This window comes from Oryzias latipes, chromosome 7, assembly GCF_002234675.1.
Source record: "Oryzias latipes chromosome 7, ASM223467v1".
Lineage (NCBI taxonomy): Eukaryota > Metazoa > Chordata > Actinopteri > Beloniformes > Adrianichthyidae > Oryzias > Oryzias latipes.
In genome coordinates this window covers 7,118,410-7,141,466 of record NC_019865.2, presented here as the reverse complement: position 1 = coordinate 7,141,466, position 23,057 = coordinate 7,118,410, and the positions used below count along the sequence as shown (strand labels likewise).

At 39.0% G+C, this 23,057-nt stretch overlaps 1 protein-coding gene across 1 annotated transcript in view; it reads left to right on the top strand.

The window, feature by feature from the left end:
• The first annotated feature begins 14,710 nt into the window (after positions 1 to 14,710).
• sema3g (semaphorin 3G) overlaps positions 14,711 to 23,057 on the top strand; it is a 61,072-nt gene continuing 52,725 nt past the window's right edge. The window contains exon 1 of the mRNA XM_011476847.3: positions 14,711 to 15,078. Coding sequence (XP_011475149.1) covers positions 15,000 to 15,078 — 79 coding nt within the window. The 5' untranslated portion in view covers positions 14,711 to 14,999. The remainder of the gene's footprint in view (positions 15,079 to 23,057) is intronic.

Sequence of the window (23,057 nt, the reverse complement as noted above, 5' to 3'; positions counted from 1 at the left end):
CGTCCACCAAAGCCAAGATGGGCTACAGTGTCTTGCCCAAGGACCCTTCGACATATGGGTGAGCAAGGAGGGGATAAAAACTGCAATCTTCAGATCAAAAGTCGACCGTCCTACTGCTGCACCACGGTAGATAATGGATTTTAAAAATAAAAAAAAACAATGTTTTTTGTATTATAGTCTATGGCTATGAAAAACAATGGCTATGATCATTTATAAACACGTTTGCACTGTTACTCCCATATAAGACTATTTTAATAGCCTCAACGCTGAAAGTATCGATAGATTTCAAAAACAAAATTCATGATCACATCCTCTAAAATATATTTAAAAAAAAAAACTTGAGTAAGAAATAGATGAAAAAATTGAAACCAAAATCATTTAAACTTTGCAGATCAGGATATCTGAACTAACAGCAAGGAACAGTTTTTACCTATGAAAAATGTAAACTGGTGATAAGGAGGTGTGCACACAGCAACAAAGACGCCACAATGAATTGCATGTCTCTTTGTCATGTTCCAGACTTCACAATAAACTTCAAAGATGATGTATGACGGAGATTTAATGGACAGAAATGCAATGTTTTGTCAGTTTTAAGGTGTAACCCTGTTTTTCCTATTTCAGAGGAATGAAAAGGGTCACGCTTAGATGGTTGAAAGACATTAAACAGGAACCTTCACAGCCTCCAGCAGGAGCAGGGCTGCTGATGATCACTTTCAGTAGAAATAACACATTCGAAATATAACACAGGAAATTAGTCACAGTTTTAAATCTCATTATAGGAGATCATTTAGTAATAAAAAGAAATAAACAAATGTTTGTTGTCAATTTGTCAGGACCTTTTTTGGAGTGCTACTTGAAGACAATCTTTAAAGAATATTGTGATATATTTAATGGGTTGATAGTACAAACCTGAAGTTAAACGTTTGGCATAAAGATTACAACATTATTCTGCTGATTTTTGAGACTTTAAATACACCGCCCCAAAATACACTAATATGCATTAAACCAACACAAGCAGAGTTGCAGGAACACAAAAACACTGCTTTTTAATTTCTGTCGTGATTGTTGTTGGATATAGATTTTTGCTTTTCCTCCAGACTTAAAGGATTGTTCTGGTTACTTTATACTCATGAAGGAAGTTCAGATGGAATGATGATTAAGAAAAACCTGCATTATCCTTCTGAGAGTACAGTAGTCCAGTCTTCCACTACCTGCAGGAAGGGCACAATGTTCACAGCGGAATTTGTTGCCCCCCCCCCCCCCCCCCCCTTTCTATTTTGGGATGCATCCCAGTTTTCCCATCCAGAGTTACTTATCCTAACTTTAAAGTATAACAACCAAATGTAACGTCTTGTCTTGAACAAAACAAGCTTCTCTGACGCAGTAAATGGCAGATTAGAAGCTTAAAATTCCATGTAGGATATTAGTGTTTTACAAAGATGAGGCTAATTGATGTTACATGTGTTAAAACTGTGCCACAATATAAAGTAATGACACAATTTTATGCACAAAACAAATATAAAAACCTTATAGTTTAATTATATATATATTTTTTTTTGTTCTATTTTTCACCACCTTTTTTTTATCTACATTTACCGGAACATTAGATATAAAACAAGCTTGCTATGTATCTACTGTCTTTTATTTTTTCTAACCTGTCCTGCCCAGCATCTGAGCAAACAGATAAGAACTGAAGGCCTCCTTTTCTGGACAAATGTTACTTTTACAATAGAGGGTTATGAATCTTCTGATATAAAGTTATATATATATATATATATATAACTATAAACATGATGTTTATAGTTGTATAAAACCCTTTTGTATTTGAGGCTAAACTTTATTTATATCAGTTATATTCCCATTGTTGGACGGTCCAGCAACCGTATCTTTTTAAAGAGATCTACCTTCTGTGGTTTTAATGCATCCAGTCCTCAAACACACCCCATGACCACTTGGCATCTCTGCAATTTGGCCATAAATATTGACACAAAGCACATCACTCAGCAGCAATGACGCAACATGCACATTTACGCACCCTAACATGTGTACTCCTCCTCCACCCTGACAGTGATGATGGATGAGGGAGTCTGCAGATCAACATCTGGCTCCACGAGCTTTGGGTCAGCAGGTTACACTCCGTGGTCAGTGCACGTGCGAATGTGTGTTAGTGTGTTTGTGACACTATCGTACAGATCAGTCCCATCAGGGTCCTGACCTCGGTGTCCGTAGGAGCAGGAGAACAGTCGTCACTTTGTCCTCTCAGAGTGGACGCACACGAGCGGCCTGTTTGTTTTAATTTACTGATAATTGTTGGAGTTTTCTCGCTTCGGTTGATGGTAAACAGAGAGGAGGCTGGAATCAGGGGTGTGAAGCAATTGCACAGAGGTTAAAGAAACAACACACAACACAAATATTCCTGTGGTGATAAAAACGGACTTCTAGGACGATGTTTTACCGTGTTTTGTATAAAACACACTGAACGTGATGAACACGCTTTCTTTTTTAGATGAATTTACCAAATATTTTCTCCTCACTAACATTTTTACATTCTACGGAAACATAGACTGAATTAAAGGCTTGATTGAACTTTTTAGTGAAAATTTTAAAAATGAGTTCTCTATTATACCTATTAAAAATAAAAAAAAAAGGATTAAGGTTTAACTTTTTTTTTCCTGCCCTGGTTAAAGCAACTGCTTAAAATCACTGCTTACTATTTTTTCACGTTTTTTTTTCTCCAGGGTAGTTACGGTAATTTGGAAATGTTAGCTGGGGCACAACAACACGCTACAAAAAGCTATTTCTGCTGGTATTTCAGCTGATAAACTAATCACTGGTAATCACAAGTGTTCAGTTGGAAACCAACAGAGCACCCACAGAGGAGGTGTGTGTGCAATTTAAATGAGGGTGAGGATAACTACAGGAAGAATTTTCAGCTCGTTTCCGATTCTGCACAGCATAAATCTTTTTGTGTCTCCAAGAGTGTGTGTTTTCTCGCCTTTCTGCTCTCTGATTAAAACAACACACATCCATGACTCTTTGTTACTCCGAAATGGCGCCTGGATATTTAGAGCTTTCATATCTAACGGTTTAAGATTTGTCAAACACTGATTCAGATGTTGAGCAACAACAGATGCAGCTCTCACACAAAACACGCATCAATTCCAACTCCCAGCTCACTTCTTTGTAACAAATAGAAAATAATTATCCAATGAGAAGATCATCTGAATGTTTCTAAAGATAAAAGGATTCCAAATTCATTTTGAAAAATAAATCAGCGTATAGAAAAAATAAGTTATGGTCAGTTTGATTTAAACAATGAGCTTTGAATGACTTCTACATGCAAATCCACGGCTGAAGCATCTCTTTTTATCTGCATTTTGGAAATCCCCCTGCGGTCTGCGAGTGTTTTTTGCTCGCTGCTTTTTATCTCGGTCTGGGAGTGTTTAGTGTCCAGTGGCAGGGTCACAGCTCAATCAGGACAGGCAGGAGTTGCCTCTGTGTGTGAATATGGGAGTTCACTGCTAAGGTCAGCATCTAATCAGGCAAAAAGGAGATCTGGGTCACACCAGGTCTTAAGAAAAGGGTCTTAGGTGTGTGTGCTTGAATGCTCAACAGATAATTCAAAAATTTTGTTCATCTTTTTATGCATCAGTCATGTTTACATAAGGAATTGTATCTTTGCAACTTCTTATCTAATTTCTTTTTTGGTTAAAATGTCCTCTTTGATTTTCTCATCTTAAATTTAAAAGATTTATTTTATCTGTTACTTTCGCTCTTCCTCCTTGCATCCTTTTCTTTGGTTCAAGTCTTTTCTTTGCCTCTTTTTACCTAAGCTGTTATTGTTCACCTCCTGAATGCAGCACATCCAAACATCTGTCCACTCCACTGCTTGGCTGCAGGAAGGAATATTTTCCAAATGATGTTTTTTGTGTGCGCCAAATGAAATAAGCTAGACAGAAGAGCAGAATGTTGTCAAACAGAGCTCTAAATTATCTTTTGAAATACATTGAACAACACGAAGGGGTAATATATTCACAAATTATAAAATACTCAAGACATATGTAAAAAAAAAAAAATCCCAAACACAGACTGCTTTGTTTTTAAGTATGTGTCTCAACATCCAATGGCTGTGTCATGCTGGCCTCAGCTGCAAAAGGATCTTTCTCAACCGATGGATTCAATTTCAGTCGTTGCAAAGTCTTATTGCAGTTCATCCTTGCTCTGATTTCTTGGCTTAACTTTAATTTCTTCTGGGCAAACATTTTCGGATATGAAAAAACAGAACCCTTTGCCTGAAAAAGATTAAATAATAAAAATATATTTAAAAGAAACAATAAAGAAACAAAAACTGTAATCACATTTTTATCATTAAGCTGAGGCAAATTAATATTATTTCTTGATTATCGTTCAGAAGCTTGAAACAGTTGTTATACTTCTGATGTGCACCAGAAAAAACGGCGTATTTTCATAAAAATGATTAAAGCAAAAGGAGAGGAATGTTTTTTCTCTCTGTGTTCTTCTTTAAGCGAGAATTTCCAAAAACCTATCTTCTGTTGCTCAGTCTAAATTGGCTTCCCTGTTGAGTGAAAAATGTTAGTCCTCTATTGTGTCTGTGTTTACATAAAAAGAAATGATGAGTTGTGGCCTTGCATCATCCTTATTTGACTTCATTATCACTCCCTTTTTTCTTTGTGTGACATCTTAAAGTACTTTTAGATTTTATTTGCATTATGGTAATTTTTTTAAGGAACAGTTTTTTTTTGTAAAAGGAGATCTAGCTGTTTCCTGCTAAACATTGAGGTATATCAGAGGCAAAATATGGCCACATGCGGCCCATTAAACGATTTCATCTCAAACTGGAATACATTATATTGATAATCCTTACTAGTTTCATTAATTCTAAAATGTTCTGTTTTAATATATATATCTCCTAATTTTCAATTAAAATGAGCATATTTTTGTCCAGATTCCTTGTTTTTTTTGTTTTTTTCCCTATGAGGTGGATCACACAAAACTCTTCATGCATCTTCTTCTGGTCCGGCTCTTCTATCAAATTTTAGAACCCTTTGTGACCCACGCTTCAAAAGGTTTGCCCAACTCTTAGCTAGAACCACCACACACGTTGCACATTTGTGGTAAGTTTTGTTATAGACTAAGTTTGTTTTGTTTTCTTCATTTTTTTTTCTTTTTTTTTTTTTTTTTTTTTTTTTGATGTGCTGAGATTAACAATTTAGCTGTTCTGCTGTAGGAGTTTTTCTGGCCTCCAAAATAAAAGACTTTGAAAACACACTGAGTACTTTGTCCATCACCAAGGCACTTAGCATGGCTGCCATGTAAATGTTTCACTCTGTTCATGTGTGACTGCATGCTAACACGATAAGTGATTTTCCTTTTCCAAACTGTTGACACCTTAAAATAAAAAAGAAAACAATTTTGGAACAGAATGTTTTTTTTTTTACTGGAAACACAGAAGCAAATGAGATTTCACACAAAAAAGGGTGTAGGTTTCTGCAGTTGGCTCACATTTTGCCATTAAATCACCTTATCATGCTGTTTTATGGTTTTTGAAAGAACACAATTAAACAAGATACTCAACGTAAATGTACCAAAAGGGTTTAAAAACTTCCAATACTGAAAAAAACAATGTTTGAGTAAACACATTTTCAAAAAATCTGTGAAGTGCTCTCAATCTGTACAACCAGATCAGGAGTTTGGTTGGTACTAACTGTAGGTTGAACCTGTTTCCAGTGCATGTTAGACACAGGCAGGGATGCACTGTGTCACTGGTACTGTTCATTATTTTATTTTTTTGGATTCAATTTCTGGGTGCAGTTAAGGAGCTGGAGGGAGTCTGGTTTAGGGACCCCACTCTGCTTTTTGCAGATGTTTTTTTGGCTTCAGCAGGTGCTTCAGTGTCCACTGAGGCAGTTGAGTGTGAAGCAGCTGGAATTATAATTAATACCTCCAGGTTGAAGGCCATGGAAATGGATGATGGTTTGCTCTCTCTTGGTTGGTGGAGAACTCTTTCCTCACACAGAAGACTTTAAGTATCCTGGGGTCTTCATGAGTCATGGAATGCGGCTGCAGTAATGCAGTTGCTGTATTGGTCCCTATAGTAAAGAAGAAGCTGAGCTGAAAGGCACAGTCCTGCATTTACTGGTCAAACTATATTTCTACCCTCACCTGTGTTTATGAGCTGTGGGTCATGACCGAAAAGGATACGATCCCGGAAAAAAGTAGCTGAAATGAGTTTCCTCTGCAGGCTGGTTGGGGGCTCCCCTATGGACATAGGACAAGGAGCTCTGTCATCCGGGAGAAGTTAGAAGTAGAAACACTGCTCCTTCACCTTAAGAGAGACCAGATGAAGAGCCAGTCTCCTGGACGTATCCCTGGAGAGGTGTTATGTCCCACCGAGAGGAGGCTGTCGAGATGTTTACAGGACAAACTGGAGGGACAATGTTTCTCAGCTCACCTTTGGGTTTCTGTGGAGAGGGAGGTCTGGGCCTCTTTACTGCCCCTGTGACACGGCTTCGATTAAGCAGGAAAAGATGGAGAGATGAATGATATATTGCAACTTTTTTTGTTTTCTTTTGAAAACACATAAACAAACTCCAGCTATCTTTGTAAAAGCATCTTAACCAAATAAAGAACAGAACAAAAAGTGATCAGATGCATTTAGCTGTTTTGCAAAAAACAGTTGGTGTTTCCAAGTCAGACCGTAGAAATCCAAATTTAAAAATAACGATTTAAAAATATAATTTCAGGCCTTAAAACAACTATTTATAACAAATTATCTTGTTTGGGCAAGGTAATTTTTTTCTTATAATTAAAGTGCAAACATATGATTAAGTAAAATATCAAGGTTTTAAAAGATTAAAGAGCTGCAAGTCCCCTGCAGCTGCTTTACTTTTCCCTTCATGTACAACGATGTCGACACAAAACGTTGGCTTTTGGCTTTAAGCCACCTTTTCAGCCTTAAAGCCACAGCTGTCTCTGTTACAAACTTATATCGAATCACCTCCTCAACGTGTTTTTCCTGTAATGCTAAACAGCCGCAGCGAAACACTACAAGCAGGGAATGATGTGCATCCACACCAGGCCTCCCCTGTAGTGTCGAGGCCAGATGGGGATTGAATCAGTGATCCGCGGCTTTAGTTAGACGGTCAATTTCAAATCCAGTAAACCACAAAGTTTAAGTTACAAGTAACTGTACGCTTCTTGGAGAGGCTTCAAAAGACTTGCATTGTTGAATGAATATTCTTTCATCCCTTTTTTCAAATAAAATTCCCCCTCTGACTTAAAAAAAAGGATTACATTTTCATAGAACATTTAAAAAAAACTTAAGACTCACAAAAAATTAGCAAAACAATTGAAAGAACAATCTGGCTTTTGGCACACATTAAAGTTCTTTTTGTCCTCCACCACCAAAAACCAAAACAGTTCATGAAAGTTAGTTTTTGAGCAATCATCTCAGTTATCAGGTGTTTGCATTCAATGACTTTCTACATGATGTTTCTCAGTGTTATTATACAACTAACCAGCTTTTCTGTCCATACAAAACACATTTGACCCAAATCAAACTCAAATAAACCATAATATTACAATAAAGTATTTCAAATATGATGTTTGAACTACAGTAAGCTTTCTTGTTGACCACTGTCTCCCCCTGATTCTCAGCCGGACAACAAAAACCTGAACATCATTTTAGTCATGCTTTTAGGTCCAGATTTGTTTCCGTCTGCATCATCAGAGCAAATGAGAGAAAATGAACTATGTGAGAGAGAATTCTCCATCTTTGCTCTGAAAACTCAAGAACTGATGATGCAAAGAAGAATGTCAACTAAAAAAAAAAAGACACAAACATTGTTCTCAAGGTTTGAACAAAGTGTCTTCAAAACTTGATGGGAGCACAAACAGGGCTGGAATGAGATGTCCAGAAGGCCAAACTAGGAGAAATAAAAAAAACAACAACAACAATGTTTGAGAAGGAGGTCAGGTTCAAATGAGTCATCTTGAAGACTGATGGTCATGAGCAGCTGGTTGATTGTTTGTTTGGGGGATTCAGGTGAGAAGCTGCTCATTCTGAGCTCAGATTCACACGAGAAACGCATTAAATACAGAGAGACTAACAACAAGGTGCAAAGTATAACGGATAAAATGAAGACTCTCTGCATGATATAACAATGAGTGTCTTCAGCAAAATAGACAAATCAAAAGAGGAGATCATTTTTACTTAAAAACAAAGTTAATTTGAAACTAAATTCTGAAAAAAGGTCATTCTGAATTGAGTAAGTTATTAGTAGCATGCTTACATGAGCTTTGACCCCACAGACGTGTTGCAGAAATAGCCCATTTCATGACGTCAACCGAAGCGTTCTTGGCAGCGTGCCTGCGTGTCACCCACAAAAACAGACAACAACCAAATAATAATAATATTTTCCTATTTGCTGAACAGGAACTCTTCTTCAAAAGTTCAAAGGATCTTCAGTTGATGAGTTTTTTTGGGATTGGATTGGCTCAAATATAAGCAAGGCTAACTTGTTGTTTTCCACTACACCATCCAACACCAGTGTTAGCAACGCCATGCTAACAAGGCCAAGACTCATTCATTCAAATTGTAACAGCAAGACGTAATGACACTTTTTTTTAAAGATGCTGTTACCACAACGTGTGTAACAATTCTAATTTTCTATCAACATATTTTTTTTTTTTAAAGAAAAAAAATGGGTGTGACTATTTTGTTTCAATTCGTTCACACAGTTGTTGATCAACAGGAGTTCTCATTTATGCTACAACATCTGATGGAGTAGTACGGTGGCCGAGAGGTGCAAGACACGCTTACATTTAAGATCCAGCAACAGCAAATCCCAGTACAAATGAACAAATCACGAAACACAACAGCAAATCATGAAACACAACAGCAAATAATGAAACACAACAGAAAATCATGAATCAAAACAGCAAATCACAAAACACAACAGCAAATCACGAAACACAACAGCAAATACTGAAACACAACAGCAAATCATGAAACCTACGGTGGCCGGGAGGTGCAAGAGACATTTATATTTAGGACACAACCAACAATAAATCCCAAACTAATAAATCACAAAGCACTAGTAACAATCTCGGAACAAATTAACAAATACTGAAACACAACAGCAAACCACGGAACAAATGACAGAGTCCTGAAATACAAATGCAATTTTGGGTGAAAACTAACAAATACTGAATTACAAAAACAATCTCGATACAAATGAACAAATCCAGAAACACAACAAGGAAAGCGGAGAAACGGCGTCTAACTGAAACGGAACGTCCTGGATCCCGGAAGTGACGTAATATAAAACTAATTGTGTATTATTTTTTACATTTCCTTATTACTGTCTTTTTTATGTGGACATTTTCAATACATGAGATAGTCCAAAAGCATTTCTTCAATTGTATTACTACAATAAAAATTACAACAACGTTTAACAAGGTAAAGTTTTTGCTTTACCGGTATTAAGGGTATTCCCTCTCCTTTAAGACCACTCTAGCAAGAATGCTTCAGGACTGTTTCATGTTTTTAAAATGTCCACATAAAGAAAACAGTAATTAATAACATTTAAAAAATCATACACAATTAGTTTTACATAACGTCCATTTCTGTTAGAAGCCATGTCTCCGCTTTCATTGTTGTGTTTCTGGTTTTGGTCATTTGTAACAGGGTTATTTTTTTGTAATTCGGTATTTGTTTCAGGACTCTGTAATTTTCATGATTTGCTGTTGTGTTTCATTATTTGCTGTTGTGTTTCGTGATTTGCTGTTGTGTTTCAGTATTTGCTGTTGTGTTTCGTGATTTGCTGTTGTGTTTCAGTATTTGCTGTCGTGTTTCGTGATTTGCTGTTGTGTTTCATTATTTGCTGTTGTGTTTCGTGATTTGCTGTTGTGTTTCGGTATTTGCTGTTGTGTTTCGTGATTTGCTGTTGTGTTTCAGTATTTGCTGTTGTGTTTCGTGATTTGCTGTTTTGTTTCATGATTTGCTGTTGTGTTTCGTGATTTGCTGTTGTGTTTCAGTATTTGCTGTTGTGTTTCGTGATTTGCTGTTGTGTTTCAGTATTTGCTGTTGTGTTTCGTGATTTGCTGTTGTGTTTCAGTATTTGCTGTTGTGTTTCAGTATTTGCTGTTGTGTTTCGTGATTTGCTGTTGTGTTTCAGTATTTGCTGTTGTGTTTCGTGATTTGCTGTTGTGTTTCAGTATTTGCTGTTGTGTTTCAGTTCTTGCTGTTGTGTTTCAGTTCTTGCTGTTGTGTTTCAGTTCTTGCTGTTGTGTTTCGTGATTTGCTGTTGTGTTTCAGTATTTGCTGTTGTGTTTCGTGATTTGCTGTTGTGTTTCGTGATTTGCTGTTGTGTTTCGTGATTTGCTGTTTTGTTTCATGATTTGCTGTTGTGTTTCGTGATTTGTTCATTTGTACTGGGATTTGCTGTTGCTGTATCTTAATTGTAAGCGTGTCTTGCACCTCTCGGCCACCGTAGAAACGTTTCATGGTTCGATTCTTGTCAATCATCACCACAACTGCTACTTTGCTCCACCAAAAAGCCTATTTTCGGTAGAGCAAAGTATTGGGAGCACGAGCCACAAGAATCCCAGATCTTTGTACAGAGCAGATTGATCTGACAGGAAACTGGGGTAAGAGGGAATCTGATTTAGCTTCAGAAATACTGCAAGCAAACCGATTTGTTCTGATAAATAACGATGATTCAGCAAACCTGGCACAAACTGAGACTTTCTATAATTGGTTGTTTTTGCTTTTCTATCTGTAGGAAGTCTACAAATGCTGGAAAAAAACGAGACAAAAACAGCATCACCTGCTGGGCACCAGTGCTGTGACTGTTCTCAGCCCCTTGACTGTGGATAAAGAAATGATGTCATGAGAAGTGAGGAGCGTAAGTCTTTTTTGTCTTTCATCTATCAGAAAAGTGCAGTCCTGTTTGTGGGGGAACAAACACGGTCAACCCCAGAGTTATCTTTGAAATGTTTGTACAAAAATTACAAACATTTGTCTGCATGAAAAAAGTGAAACAGAAGAGGAGTCAGGACATGAAATAAGGCTGGACAGTTTGCAAAGACATTTCCATCCATGATCCGAATCCACTCAGAAGAAAAATCCCACTGAAGTGCTCTGCTTCTAAAACCAATCCAGTGGGTCCTGTGGGGGTTAGGGCATGACCACATCACAGCCTGTGGTTGAGAGCCAGGACAAACCAATGCCCACGAAAGAAACATCACTTGTTTTGTTTCTTTAACCTCCGCTGCAAACATACTCTTGAATGAAAGAGAAGGAAACATGAATCTCAGCTGTGCTTATGTTTAACTTCACAGGTTAAATAAAGGACTTGACATGTTCAGATCCAGGAATGCACTTCTGCTAAAATGTATGGGAACATGATTCTGCCACTTTCACCCCCAGCAAAAAATACTCTCCTGATTTTAAATTTTTTGCACTAAGACAGAACGCTACTAAAAATGTCAACGGTCAACAGAACGGTCAAAATTCCCATTTTTGTTAAACTGATTCAAAATCCTTTATGGAATTGAAGACATATAATTTCTCTTCTACCTTAAAACAAGAGGTTTCATTTAAAGAATGCTTTACAAATTTGACTGATGTGTTTTTCTGCAAGGTGCTCCTGTAGACTTGCACAAAACTCAGGAGAATTGCACGGAACTTGTGCTCTACCAAATATTACTCTACCTCTGCCAAATCTACCTTCATCAATCTGTGATTAAACCATAATTACCCATAGCAAATTACAGCATACCTTGAACCCCCTGACCCTGAATAAAATGTAAATGGGATCAAATAGATTAGTAGAGAATTTCTTTAAAAAGTGTTTTAAATTTTAAGCATGGTAGGTTCACTGTTACAGCAGTTTGCATGCATTAAACCAGACCGTCTTGATTTGTCCTCAGTTTCATTACTTAGCTTGATTTAAAGAAAAAAGCTAATCTTTTATTTTTTGGCATTGTTGCTTGTTTGGACTGTTTCTAGTATGTTTCTTCTATATTTGTTTGACTTTAGCAACAGAGTGGACATGTGTTTGATTCTGCTTTAGTCACGCCTTACCTTTGAGTCACTTTGAGTCAGGTTTCCTCCCAGGTCAACTCCATTTTGAGGCTTTTTGCTCCTATATGCCAGCGGAGATGAAACAATTATTAACCTTGAGGCGCCTGTGTGAGCACACTAGCTGCCCTCTTGCCTTGTGCCTTGAAACGGTTTCCCTTTCATCCTTGTGCCCCCCCCCCCTCCCGCATTGTAAATTCATGAACCTCTGCCCTGCCATTCCCAATCCTCACTCAAAGAGCTGTAGCCTGATTTTTCAATGTGACGCCATGTCAGCATGAAGCAAACAGTCTGACATTTAATCCATTCTGACACCAGGAGGGGTCAAATTTGATCTTAATCTGTACGGTGCACAGATTTGAAAAAATGCTAAGAGCATCATTGGAAGTTGGGATGTTGAGGCACAAAACATTTTTTTGGGGGGGAGTTCAAAAGCAAGTTATAAAGGCTTGAGAAGCCCATGAGAGTTATCTATAATGTGTGATGACAATTAGGAATTTAGGACCAGAGCTAAAAAATGTTAAACGGAACAAAAATAATTCAGTTTGCATAAACATGACGAGAAATGAGTTCAGATTTTAGGCTTTTGGCCTGCATGTGGCCTCTTCTGCTGCATTTTCCACATCTGATTGTCCTTCAAAGAGTCAGACAAGTGCTGTCCAGTCCTGAGAGCACTTCACACTGACATCAGAATAATGTCAGTGAAAGTTGGCTGCAGATGGAGAAAGTCCTTTGAAGTGTTATTCACTTGTTACAAAACTCTTTAGTGTGTAGCAGAGTTGCTTTAGTACATTAGCGTGTTATAGGCATTCCTGTGTCAGTGGACCATGAATGCACATGCAAGGACGTATATAACTTCCATAACTTTTACTGTCTAGCGGCTGAATTGCTTCATGGTGCAAAGAAGAATCAGAGTGGTTCATATGTTCTTTTCAACAGCAACTCAAAGAATTTCATCTGTTTGTCTTCAAAAAATACAAATTAAAATACACAAGGAAGTTCAAAAAGCGTATTTCAAACTAAAACCTTTGTACATTCTGTATTTATTTGAAACAAGATCTTAATTTCAGCTCCACACTGGAATGAGATGCAAGTTACACACTGTCTGCAGAGACACATGTTTACATTCATGAACATTTGTAGGAAAAAAAGGCTTTTCGTTTGTTGTTTGCTTATGAAGCTTGTCTTGGTGACCCTACAGATTCACCATGACATGACAAGCTCTCAGGAGAACAAACAGAGCCTCGGCAGGACAAAAGTTTCTCACCGCAGCTACTATATGGGATGAATTGTCGTTCAAAACACCCAACGTTCCCACCAGCTCTCTTCGTTCCCACCCTCTGCTTCTCAGCCAGCATGAACCGTGTATGGGAGTCTATTTCCCGCAGCAAACAAGTGTTCCCAAGACAGGGGCTCACAGTAACACTGACACCTTGAATGGCTGTGACCCCTGTGTGCACTCATAGGCTTGAATGTGAATGGATGCTTATGGGAGGGGGTCATTGAGAAGGTACCCCACAACTTAATTAAACTAAGAAAGATGGAACAATGGTACTAGAGGGTCAAAGAAGGCCAGCTGGGAAAAAGTTTACCTATGGAGAAAGATTTGTTTAGACGCCAAATCGTTTTTTCTACTTATCAAAATAATTGTCATTTATCATTCACTAAAAAGGGTTACCAACTCATGGAACTAAAAGCCTTGATTTTATTGCACTTTATCTAATGTCCTCTTTTCTTCTTATCACTGTGACTTTAAAACTGAATGTGCAACACAAAAAAGCTACAGACAGGTGTTTCTTGGCAGAAATTGGCAAAACTGAAACAGAAAAACACACAAGTAGGCACAGACAAATCAACAAAAACAAAATACTGTAAAAGGACTGCATTTGATTACTTATTCACATTACACCTCCAAATACACCACAAGATGTGTGGTGCTGCTGACAAAAAAGGCTCAACATTGATCCTAACTTAAAGTACTTTTTCTGTTGCAAAACACCTTAAAGTGCTTTACATAAAACATAACAGTAACAAAAAAGGAAAAAAGATCATAATAAAAGCCCCCCAAACACAAACACTGTACAGATTATGCATTAAAATAAATAGAAACTGTTCATGAAATTAGTTAAAAAAAAACAAGGAAGTGCAAAACAGCTAAGATAGAAATGAAAAAATAGTAAAGAAGCTCTCATGTCTCTTTTGTTCCAAACTTACTTAAAGTTTCTTTAATAAATGTCAGTACTTTCCTCTCAGTCACGCGCCCTATTTATAACTATGGTAATTTATGGCTCCTAAACCTATTTTTGCAACAAGTTAAACGATATATATGTCGAATTTTGTGTTCTTTTCATTGAGAGTAATCAGGAGTGAATTGGATATACAATCTTGATATTTGGAATCAATTACCATTTTAAAATCATAAAATTTATGATTTATGATTCAAGTATTCCACCAAGTGACCCGGTTTCCACTTTGACACAACCTGTCACAACTTTGTGAGTCATCTGTGGATGCGCTCGTCCTGTCTAGAGAGCGCTGCAGCCGTGCGTAAAGGAGGAGCTGCGCCTCTCTCTCTCTCTCTCCCTCTCTGCGTAAAGGCGTGGTATCGCTCTCTCCGTCTGTGTCAGACTTCTGTTGGGCTGCTGCTGCTGAAAGTGAACTCCTGAAGCCGCTTAAACGAGTCAGTTAATCTCCCCGCAGCGGCACAGAGTGCGCGGAGAGACCATCAGCCTCACAGAGTCCTGGCTGAGCGCAGCTGATTTGAGCGCAGACAGTCTGAAAAGTCAAGTTTGTTTACTCATGTTTAATTTGCCTTATTAAATTCCAAATTGCTTCATTCCTTATCAGGAGAAAATCCTCTCAGAAGAAGGGATTTATACATTTCCTCCTCAACATGTTAATCATTGCTCTGCTCATCACCACCGTCTCTGCGACCAGGACCAGCGTTCCGAGGCTGAGACTGACCTACAAAGGTAACCATGTGACCCCCTGATGCTCTTTACCGCTTATTCTGCTCTGGCAGGTGGAATCCATTTACAGTTTTGCCTGTGAAACGAGAAACACTTATCCAAGGTTTCCCAGAAGACTCTGGAGCCTTTAAGTTTTCTTTTCTCCGCGAGGTTTTCTTCTCACACCTCACCTTAACATCCCGCTCCTTCTTTTATTTGGGCATTTTTTCTCGTCGTGGTGGTCTGAGCTGGAAGCGTTTAATCGGACTCGTTATTTGGCTACTGTTTCGGGGGTTTATGCGTTCCAGCAGGCGCACATGCTCCGCAGCGCAGGCAGGGAGCGCAGCCAGAGGAGATTCTGGCGGAGCTTCATCCTTCTGCGGTCAGATACTCCGGGCTGCCACCGCCTCCTTAGAAAACCTTTATTAGAACCGGCAACCGCGACGAAATGCTTTGGAAGCACGCAGCATTATCATTGCAACTGTTAAAATGTTATGAGCACTGGAGGCAAGGAATCACTCCTCATTGTGCAGCACAGGAAGGTGCGTGGTTTTCGTGCGCTCCTTAGATTAAATCCCATCTTTTTAGGGTCTCGCATTCCTGTGGTTTGGCTGTTTTCTCTCTGTATTCATTTGTGTTATTTTACTGGATGATTGTTGACATTTGGTTCAATAATCTCGCAGGTGTGCTTGTCACATAATCTGCTGATCTGAACCCACTTGTAGGCTATGACTCACTCAGATTTAAAGATAACAAGCCTGTAAAGTGTGTTTAAGGGATACAGACTACAAGCTGCGCACATTGTTTCGATTCTTTCAGCTTGGATAGTTTATAGTTAGCATCAATCCCCATATCACACAGGATTTCCTCCAGTTGAAATTACAAAAGAATAGTCAACAACTGGGCTTGTTGGTTTTCCTTTTGACTTTGACTGGAAACAAATGCTATTCGACTGGGAAAGAGAAAGTGGAAACTAAACAATTTACAAAGACAATGCAGAGGAAGGATAAACGCATGAAAAGTGTAAGATTGTAATTAAGCATCCTTCTCTTTTTTCCAAGCTCCAACTAAATGTCTGTTCCTGAAATACAGATGAGCTGATCATAAAACTCCAACACTTTTCGATTCAAACAAATGTGAAACAGTGTTTTCGGGTTTTGTCCTCTTGTCCACATGTCGGTGGTGCAGCCCTATGTCCATGTCTGAGGAGATAAATTTCCTTGCAAAGAGACCCTTTGAGGGTTTGAAAAGCCTCTTTGTGGTCCAGTTTCATCTGTTCTTTGTGTACATTTCTGTGAAACAAATTTGCACAATGTCTGATTAGCAGCTTGTTTGGCACTTCTCATACAAAGAATAAGCAGCTGCCTAGCACATTTTTAACAAATCAGAGCATGCTGAGCTTCGCAGGTGGGGGGCCTTAAAGAGACAGAAGCTGGAATGGACCACAAGCAGCAGAAAGTATTGCAGAAATGACAAAATAAATGTTTTAAAATAGCAGATACAGTAGACAGCTGCTCCTTAATGGTTTAAGTAAATGCTCACTTTTATCAATTTATTCTGTGAATTAATTTAATTGCTGTTGTTTGTTGACTTAGATCATTATAAAAGTTCTGTGTGTGTTGGGGGGATGGATGGGAGCCTTAACTAGTAGTTAAAAGCATTCACTGTATAAGAGAACTCGATTGAGTGAGAGTGATGTCATCCATAGAACATGGTTTTCTTCCTGCTCCAATGAAATGAAGTCAAGTCAGTCGCCATTTTCTCATGATATTTGTTGGAGCCAGATGATATCAGTAAGCAGTGATTGGCCCAAATCGGTCGGAGTCATTGTTTCTATGGCAACCACTCTCACCAAGCCAACACTACAGAACAAAAATATGAAAGAAAATGGATTAGCAATAACATGTTAAATAAAAAAAAGGTAAGAATGGTTATTCTGACAAATAAAATGACTTAGTAATAGTTGTATATCTGGCAATAGAAGTAGACTGGATTTTAGTTTCTCGGAGCCAGCAGGTACTTCCTGGTTGGAACGCCAGGGGGGGGGGGGGGGGGGGTCCCAGTTCTCATATACAGTCAATGGTTGAGGGGGAAATCCAAGATGTGATACATATCAAAATACATTCCAGTTGCTCATTTCGGTGAGGCAAAACTCAAAATCCAAAGATACAAATGTAATCGGAAAAATTAGGCAGAAAACTTGAAATAACAGTGCTGGACCGTGTTTAGGATGAGCAGCAGCAACATGCAGAAAAAAAGCTCAGACCAGGTGAGAGTGAGGAGGCAGATGAGAAACGGTTGAACGAAGCTGTTGGAGGTCTGGCTGCACAGTGAAATCATAATTACATAAAAAGTATTTTAACAGATTGATATAAATCCCTCATTTCTTCTGTGTGATCAGAGGCCTTCAGCCCCTGCATTAGGAGCACTGTGGGAAGAACCAAGCTTCTTAAATTCTCATTAGTGAGGATCTAGGTTTGTGTTTCCTGTCTCAGTGACCTCCAGTTTGACCCCACACTACACCCTCTTATATGTAATTTCCCTCTAGATTCAAGCCCTTTTTTTGTCTTTGAGTAAATCCCTTCCTATTTCTTAACATGTATTTACTTTTGTTCTAATTTGTCAAATCTCAGTATTAAGTTCTTCTTTCTCTCTCTTTGGATGGATCTCCTCCATCAGCTTTTTTCCATTGTAGTCGTCCAAAGCCCAGAGGGTGTTTGCCCTCTCAGGAGGAGGTAATTTAGTGACAGGAAAAGCTGTCATTATCTCATTTTTATTTATTAGTAAGTTAAAGACAGGAAGAAGACCGTTTTTATCTCAGACAAGCATCTAAGATAAAAAGTAATTCGTTTAAAACTTTGACAAACACTTTTTCTTAAATCTGATTAAAAAAAGCGGTAATTGTGAATTATAACAACAAATTTAGAGAGTTTTGCTGTGGAACTTCAAACCTCCCATCATGCATTTCTCTTCTGCTTTGTTTCTAAATTGAGTTTTTTTTTTTGTTTCTCTCCACTTTTTAATCTCCAACATCATCTCTTCTTAGACTTTAGACACAAACCGTCTGTCTGAGACCATATTCACTTGCCCTCCGTGAGGGTGGGAGGGGGGAACTTAGAAACACAAACGTGCCCTTTTTTTAAATCAGAATGCAGGGCTTTCCAGAGTGTTTGTTTTTGCATACAGTCTATGAATTAATGAGTTTGTTTTCCCAGTTGCTGCTGCCGAGATGCATACAGGGATGGGTGTTGGTTATTCTCAGGCCGAACGGGTTAAAGCGTCACCAGGAGTCAGCTGAAGACGCCAGAACTCCAGGAATGTAGGGCGTCTCTCCCCCTGTCATCTTTCAGCTCTTTTCTTTGTCTGTCCTCCATCCATCTCCATCCATCTTCTCTGTCATGGATCATGTAATGGCTCATTCATAGCGCCTTGCTTTTCTCAAGTTCAGCTCAAAGTGCTCCCAGGCCACCGTCAGATTTAAAATCCAGATCAGAAAAAAAGGAGAAAATGAACAAAAGAAGAAAAAAACACACAAAATGTTATTTGCTGGCCGTCTGGCATGCTTTGAACTGTTGTTAGGAGGCAGAGAAGGCTTAATGTGTCAGTCATTTTTGACATGAGCTTAAGTTTCAAATGTCTGTTTAAAATAAAAGATACGGTCAAGGATGTCTTTACATGTTCTTCTGAAGCCAACAATCTGGAGTTTAGAAAGTTTATGATACAGGAAAATGGCCCGGACAGATTTATGAAAGAAAAGAAAATTTTGGAATGATAAGAAATATGATATAGATGACTGATGGGGCCCTTTATTGACTTCAGCTGCTGAATTAAACAGAACAGCAGCTCATGTATCATACACATTCCTAAAATTCTATTTTTTAAATGTGTCTCGGGTAAACAGACATAAATCAATCTAATAGTAATTTTAACAAAATATTGCTACACGCTGGCTGCTGTTTAGTTTCTATAACTTTAGTTACAGCTCTATTCCAATAATATGAAAAACTTGGCGTCGTATAACTCAAGTTGGGCACAAAGAGCACAAATGAATTTCTCCTTCATGATCACTTTTAAAACAGTGTATTGAAAAGGACGCTACTTAAACGTCACTACCAAATCGGGGTCCCTGATTGGTCAAAGCTCAACTGGTTTAACTTTAAATGCGCTGCTCGTTTTAGAGCCTGAAAACAAATTTAATCTTGCATGGCAACACGTGAACACAAGACTTTGGAATGCGGAAGCCCAAAATGTGCACATATGCAGGTTTAAATAGACCTTTCATTGGAAGGGGTTGCTTGAACGCACGTTTCTGTGCTCTGTGTGAACGTAGCATCAGTTTGTGGAGTTAGTCTGAATTCCCCATTCTACATCTAAATCTAAAGTTAAAGTCCCATTATCTGTCACGCACCTAGGAGTGTGAAATTTGTTGTCCTGATTTGACCCATCCCCCGGGGGAGCGGTGAGCTGCAGACGCAACATGCTCAGGAACCATTTGATACTTTACATCCCAATCCACCCCTTAATGCAGAGTGTCAAGCACGGCGGGGCCCCATTGGGCCCCATTTTTAGTCTTTGGTATGACTTGGCCGTGGATTTGAACTCACAACTTTCTAGTTTCAGGACACTCTACCCCAAGGCCACTGAGCTGGTCTGATCTGTGTAACTTGTACAGATGTTTAGAGTTGAAAGACAAACTAAGGTCTGTGATCGGATCATTGGAGAGGACAAGCATTTCCCGTCAGAATCAGGTAATAGTTTCTCACTCCCTTTCACTTGAATTCAGGGCTGCTAAGGCAAACCTCATGATTTAAAATGTATTCTGTGATGAGGAACAAAACATTTTCTCTGATATCTTCACTGCATTTTGGATACGCAAATAGTGTGGATGTTATGGCTGGTGAGTAGAAGATGTAAACGTGCGTGGCTGGTTTTTAGAGCTATGCCTTCCAGATTAACATCTGCATCTATTCAGCTGTTCAGTAGTTGTTTGTTAACTGGGTGCGATTGTGACTGTGGGAGTGTGATATCACAAAGAGAGCTTTTGTATCTGATGCAGACATCTGCGTGTCTCACCGTGTCACTTATGTAGCGTGTCGGCGTGTAACGGCTCTCAGATGGTGACCTGGAGGGATCACAGACCAGAAGCAGATGGAGGAAGCAGTGACAGGAAAAGAGGGCTCTGACAGTAAATGTGTGAGAGGCGAGGAGATGGTAAAAAAATCCAGACTTGGATTAGGGGCAACACATGAAAAGAAAGCCTGGTGTAAGAAACAGGGAAAAAAAGGCGAAGAAAAGAAAAAGAATTAGACTGTAAGAGAACAGAAAAAAAAAATGAAAGGAACAAGAGCAAAACTGGTGGAAATGAGTGAAAATTTTGAGAAAAAAAAGTGCCGTTGCATATTGTGATGACAAAACCTGTGTCACGGTGAGGTGGCTCGAGAGCCGGTTGGACCCAGATGCAGAGGCAGGAGGCAAGGATCAGGGCTAGTGGGTTTTAATTACAACCACAAACAAAAGCGCTGCAGAGCAGGATGACAAAGGAAACAAAAACTTACTTGGCGTGGCATGAAACATGGACGAGGAACATGGCATGAACACCATAACAGGGGTAACTAATGGACCAACACAGGAGGAAGGCAGAGACAAGACTTAAATACAGACAGGGCAGACAAGACACAGGTGGACACGATCAGGGCTGATGGGGACCAAAGGAAGTAAAACTCAAGAAAACAGACAAGACAGGAGACTTTCAAAATAAAACAGGAAACAGAAACAAGACAGAACAAGGACCAAAAACAAGACAACAAAATCAAATCATGACAACCTGAGCCCCATGGAGCTTCTGAGGAAATTGAAGGACAAAAAACAAAAACAAAACAAAACAAAAAAGCTCAGCAAAGCGCACTTTAAATAAACTTAGCAGCTTAAAATATTATTTTTTCTAGTAGCAATAATCAGAGCATCTACTGAACACAGTAACTTTTCAGTTCTCTACTTCATTTTCTATTTTATTTATGACCATATCCCTGAGAAATAGGAGTTGCTTTGTTAAAACGTCTTACTGTTTTTTCACAGTAGCTGACAAACGTTAAATCTAACGTATATAAGAACATTTTTTACTTAACTGAATCTAAACTTTATTTATAAAAACTTTGGTTTGCCATAACTTTTATGGAACTGTCAGGATGAATAGTTAGTGTTCCTGCTATAGATAAAGAAAACGTGTTAAATTCTAAGCTGTCACCCTTTTAAGATAACATTTAAGTGCTTTAGACGGATTTTCTCCTGATAAACGCCCGCTAGTTAGTCTTGGGACAACCCTTGCAGTCAAAGGGTAGACTGATAAACTCCTACTGGAATTAAACGGATCGAGTTTGGTGCAAAGCTAGTCTTGATAAACATGACAGCAAACATGACAGACCGAACAAGGGCGATCCGCTCCAGTCACAACTGCCTGATGAATTAAAACGTGCCAAAAATGGAAAACCAACGAGCTGACAGATCATTGAAGAAAAGACTACCCATGAAAGATACAAAACATGCAGATACAAAACGACTAAATGGAATGTCTGTGAGTCTGGAGAGGAAGCAAATAAAGGACACTTCAAAGGATGCATACAGAAGAGAAAGAATGACAAGAGGAAAGGGAGCCTCTGGTGAGATGAAAATACTAGCAGACTGCAGATGAAAAGAGGTCATGGTGGACAGAGAAATGGACAAAAATGGGGTTTGAAGAACGTGAATAGGATAGAAAAAGACAAGAGTTTGAAAGAGGGGAGAGGGAAATGAAACTAGTCGCAGAATGACAGATAGATGGGAATGAGAGGAAGTTGCTTGAATGCTTAAAGACACAGGTTTCTTTCAGGAGTGAAGGTTGACAGTTCAAGTCCCAACAAAGCAGCTTTGACCATCTGCCATGTAGATTACCAAGTGCTCCTCTTACACAGCTGTGATGAGAAACGTGCGTGTCTGGGTGTGTACCTCAAACATGTCGCTGCTGGAGTATCCTGTGTCAGGACCATTTTAGCCATCCTTTGTTTTTTGTGTTCAAGAAAGCGACATGCATGTGTGTAACGTGGAGATGTTCCAAAACCATCGTCATGGGCTTGAGCAACTATTTCAACATTAGATTAACAAATCACAGCAGCAGAGCCTCAACACAGAATTCAAGCCCTAAAAAACTCATTTGTACAATCTGTTCACACTTTGCCCCACCCCGAAGATCCAACACACAAAGGAGCTTCCCACCCACTAGTATCCCAGTGGAGCTTTTATCTGGTCATGATTAGGGTTTAGCTTCCTGATAAAAATCAGTCCTAAGATTTTTCTTGTTTTATCTCGGCTGGTGTTGACAAAAGGAGGTGTTTTAATAACTGCATCAGTGGTTCTAAAGGGTTTCAGTGGGTGGAGGAGTAAAAAAGCAAACTAGTTTGAGAGTTGAGCCGTGTATCACTGCCAAACGATTTAATCATTCATCCTTTAGTCCCACTTCGCTCTGTGCAAGGTCACAGGGGTTGCTGGAGCCTATCCCAGCTACTATATTGCAACGGAAGGGTACACCCTGGACTGGTTGCCAGTTCATGGCATCCACACACGCACACACACACGCACTGCTATGGGACAATGTAGGGTCGCAAATTACCTTATAAAGCATGCACGAGGAAGACCGTGGAAACTCCACACAGAGTGGACCCAACCCGGATTTGAACAAAAGCCTTCTTGCAGTTACAGTTCTAACCATTTCTAATCATTACACCACTATGTGAATGGTGGTTCTTTAGTGAAACTGTTGTTCACCTTTCGGCTTATTCCATAATGGTTTTAAATTCTCAGTCTAAACACACACAAGCGGACTCTAACCGGGTCCAGGAACTGCTCTTGGACCCATCTTCGAGCTGGTCTCAGTTAGTTTCCAATCGGACTGAGCTTCGGTTTGCCCTGAGATTTCTCAGTCTGAATACAATACGTTCCCGGAGCGGAGCAACTGAACCAGAACGGCCAGC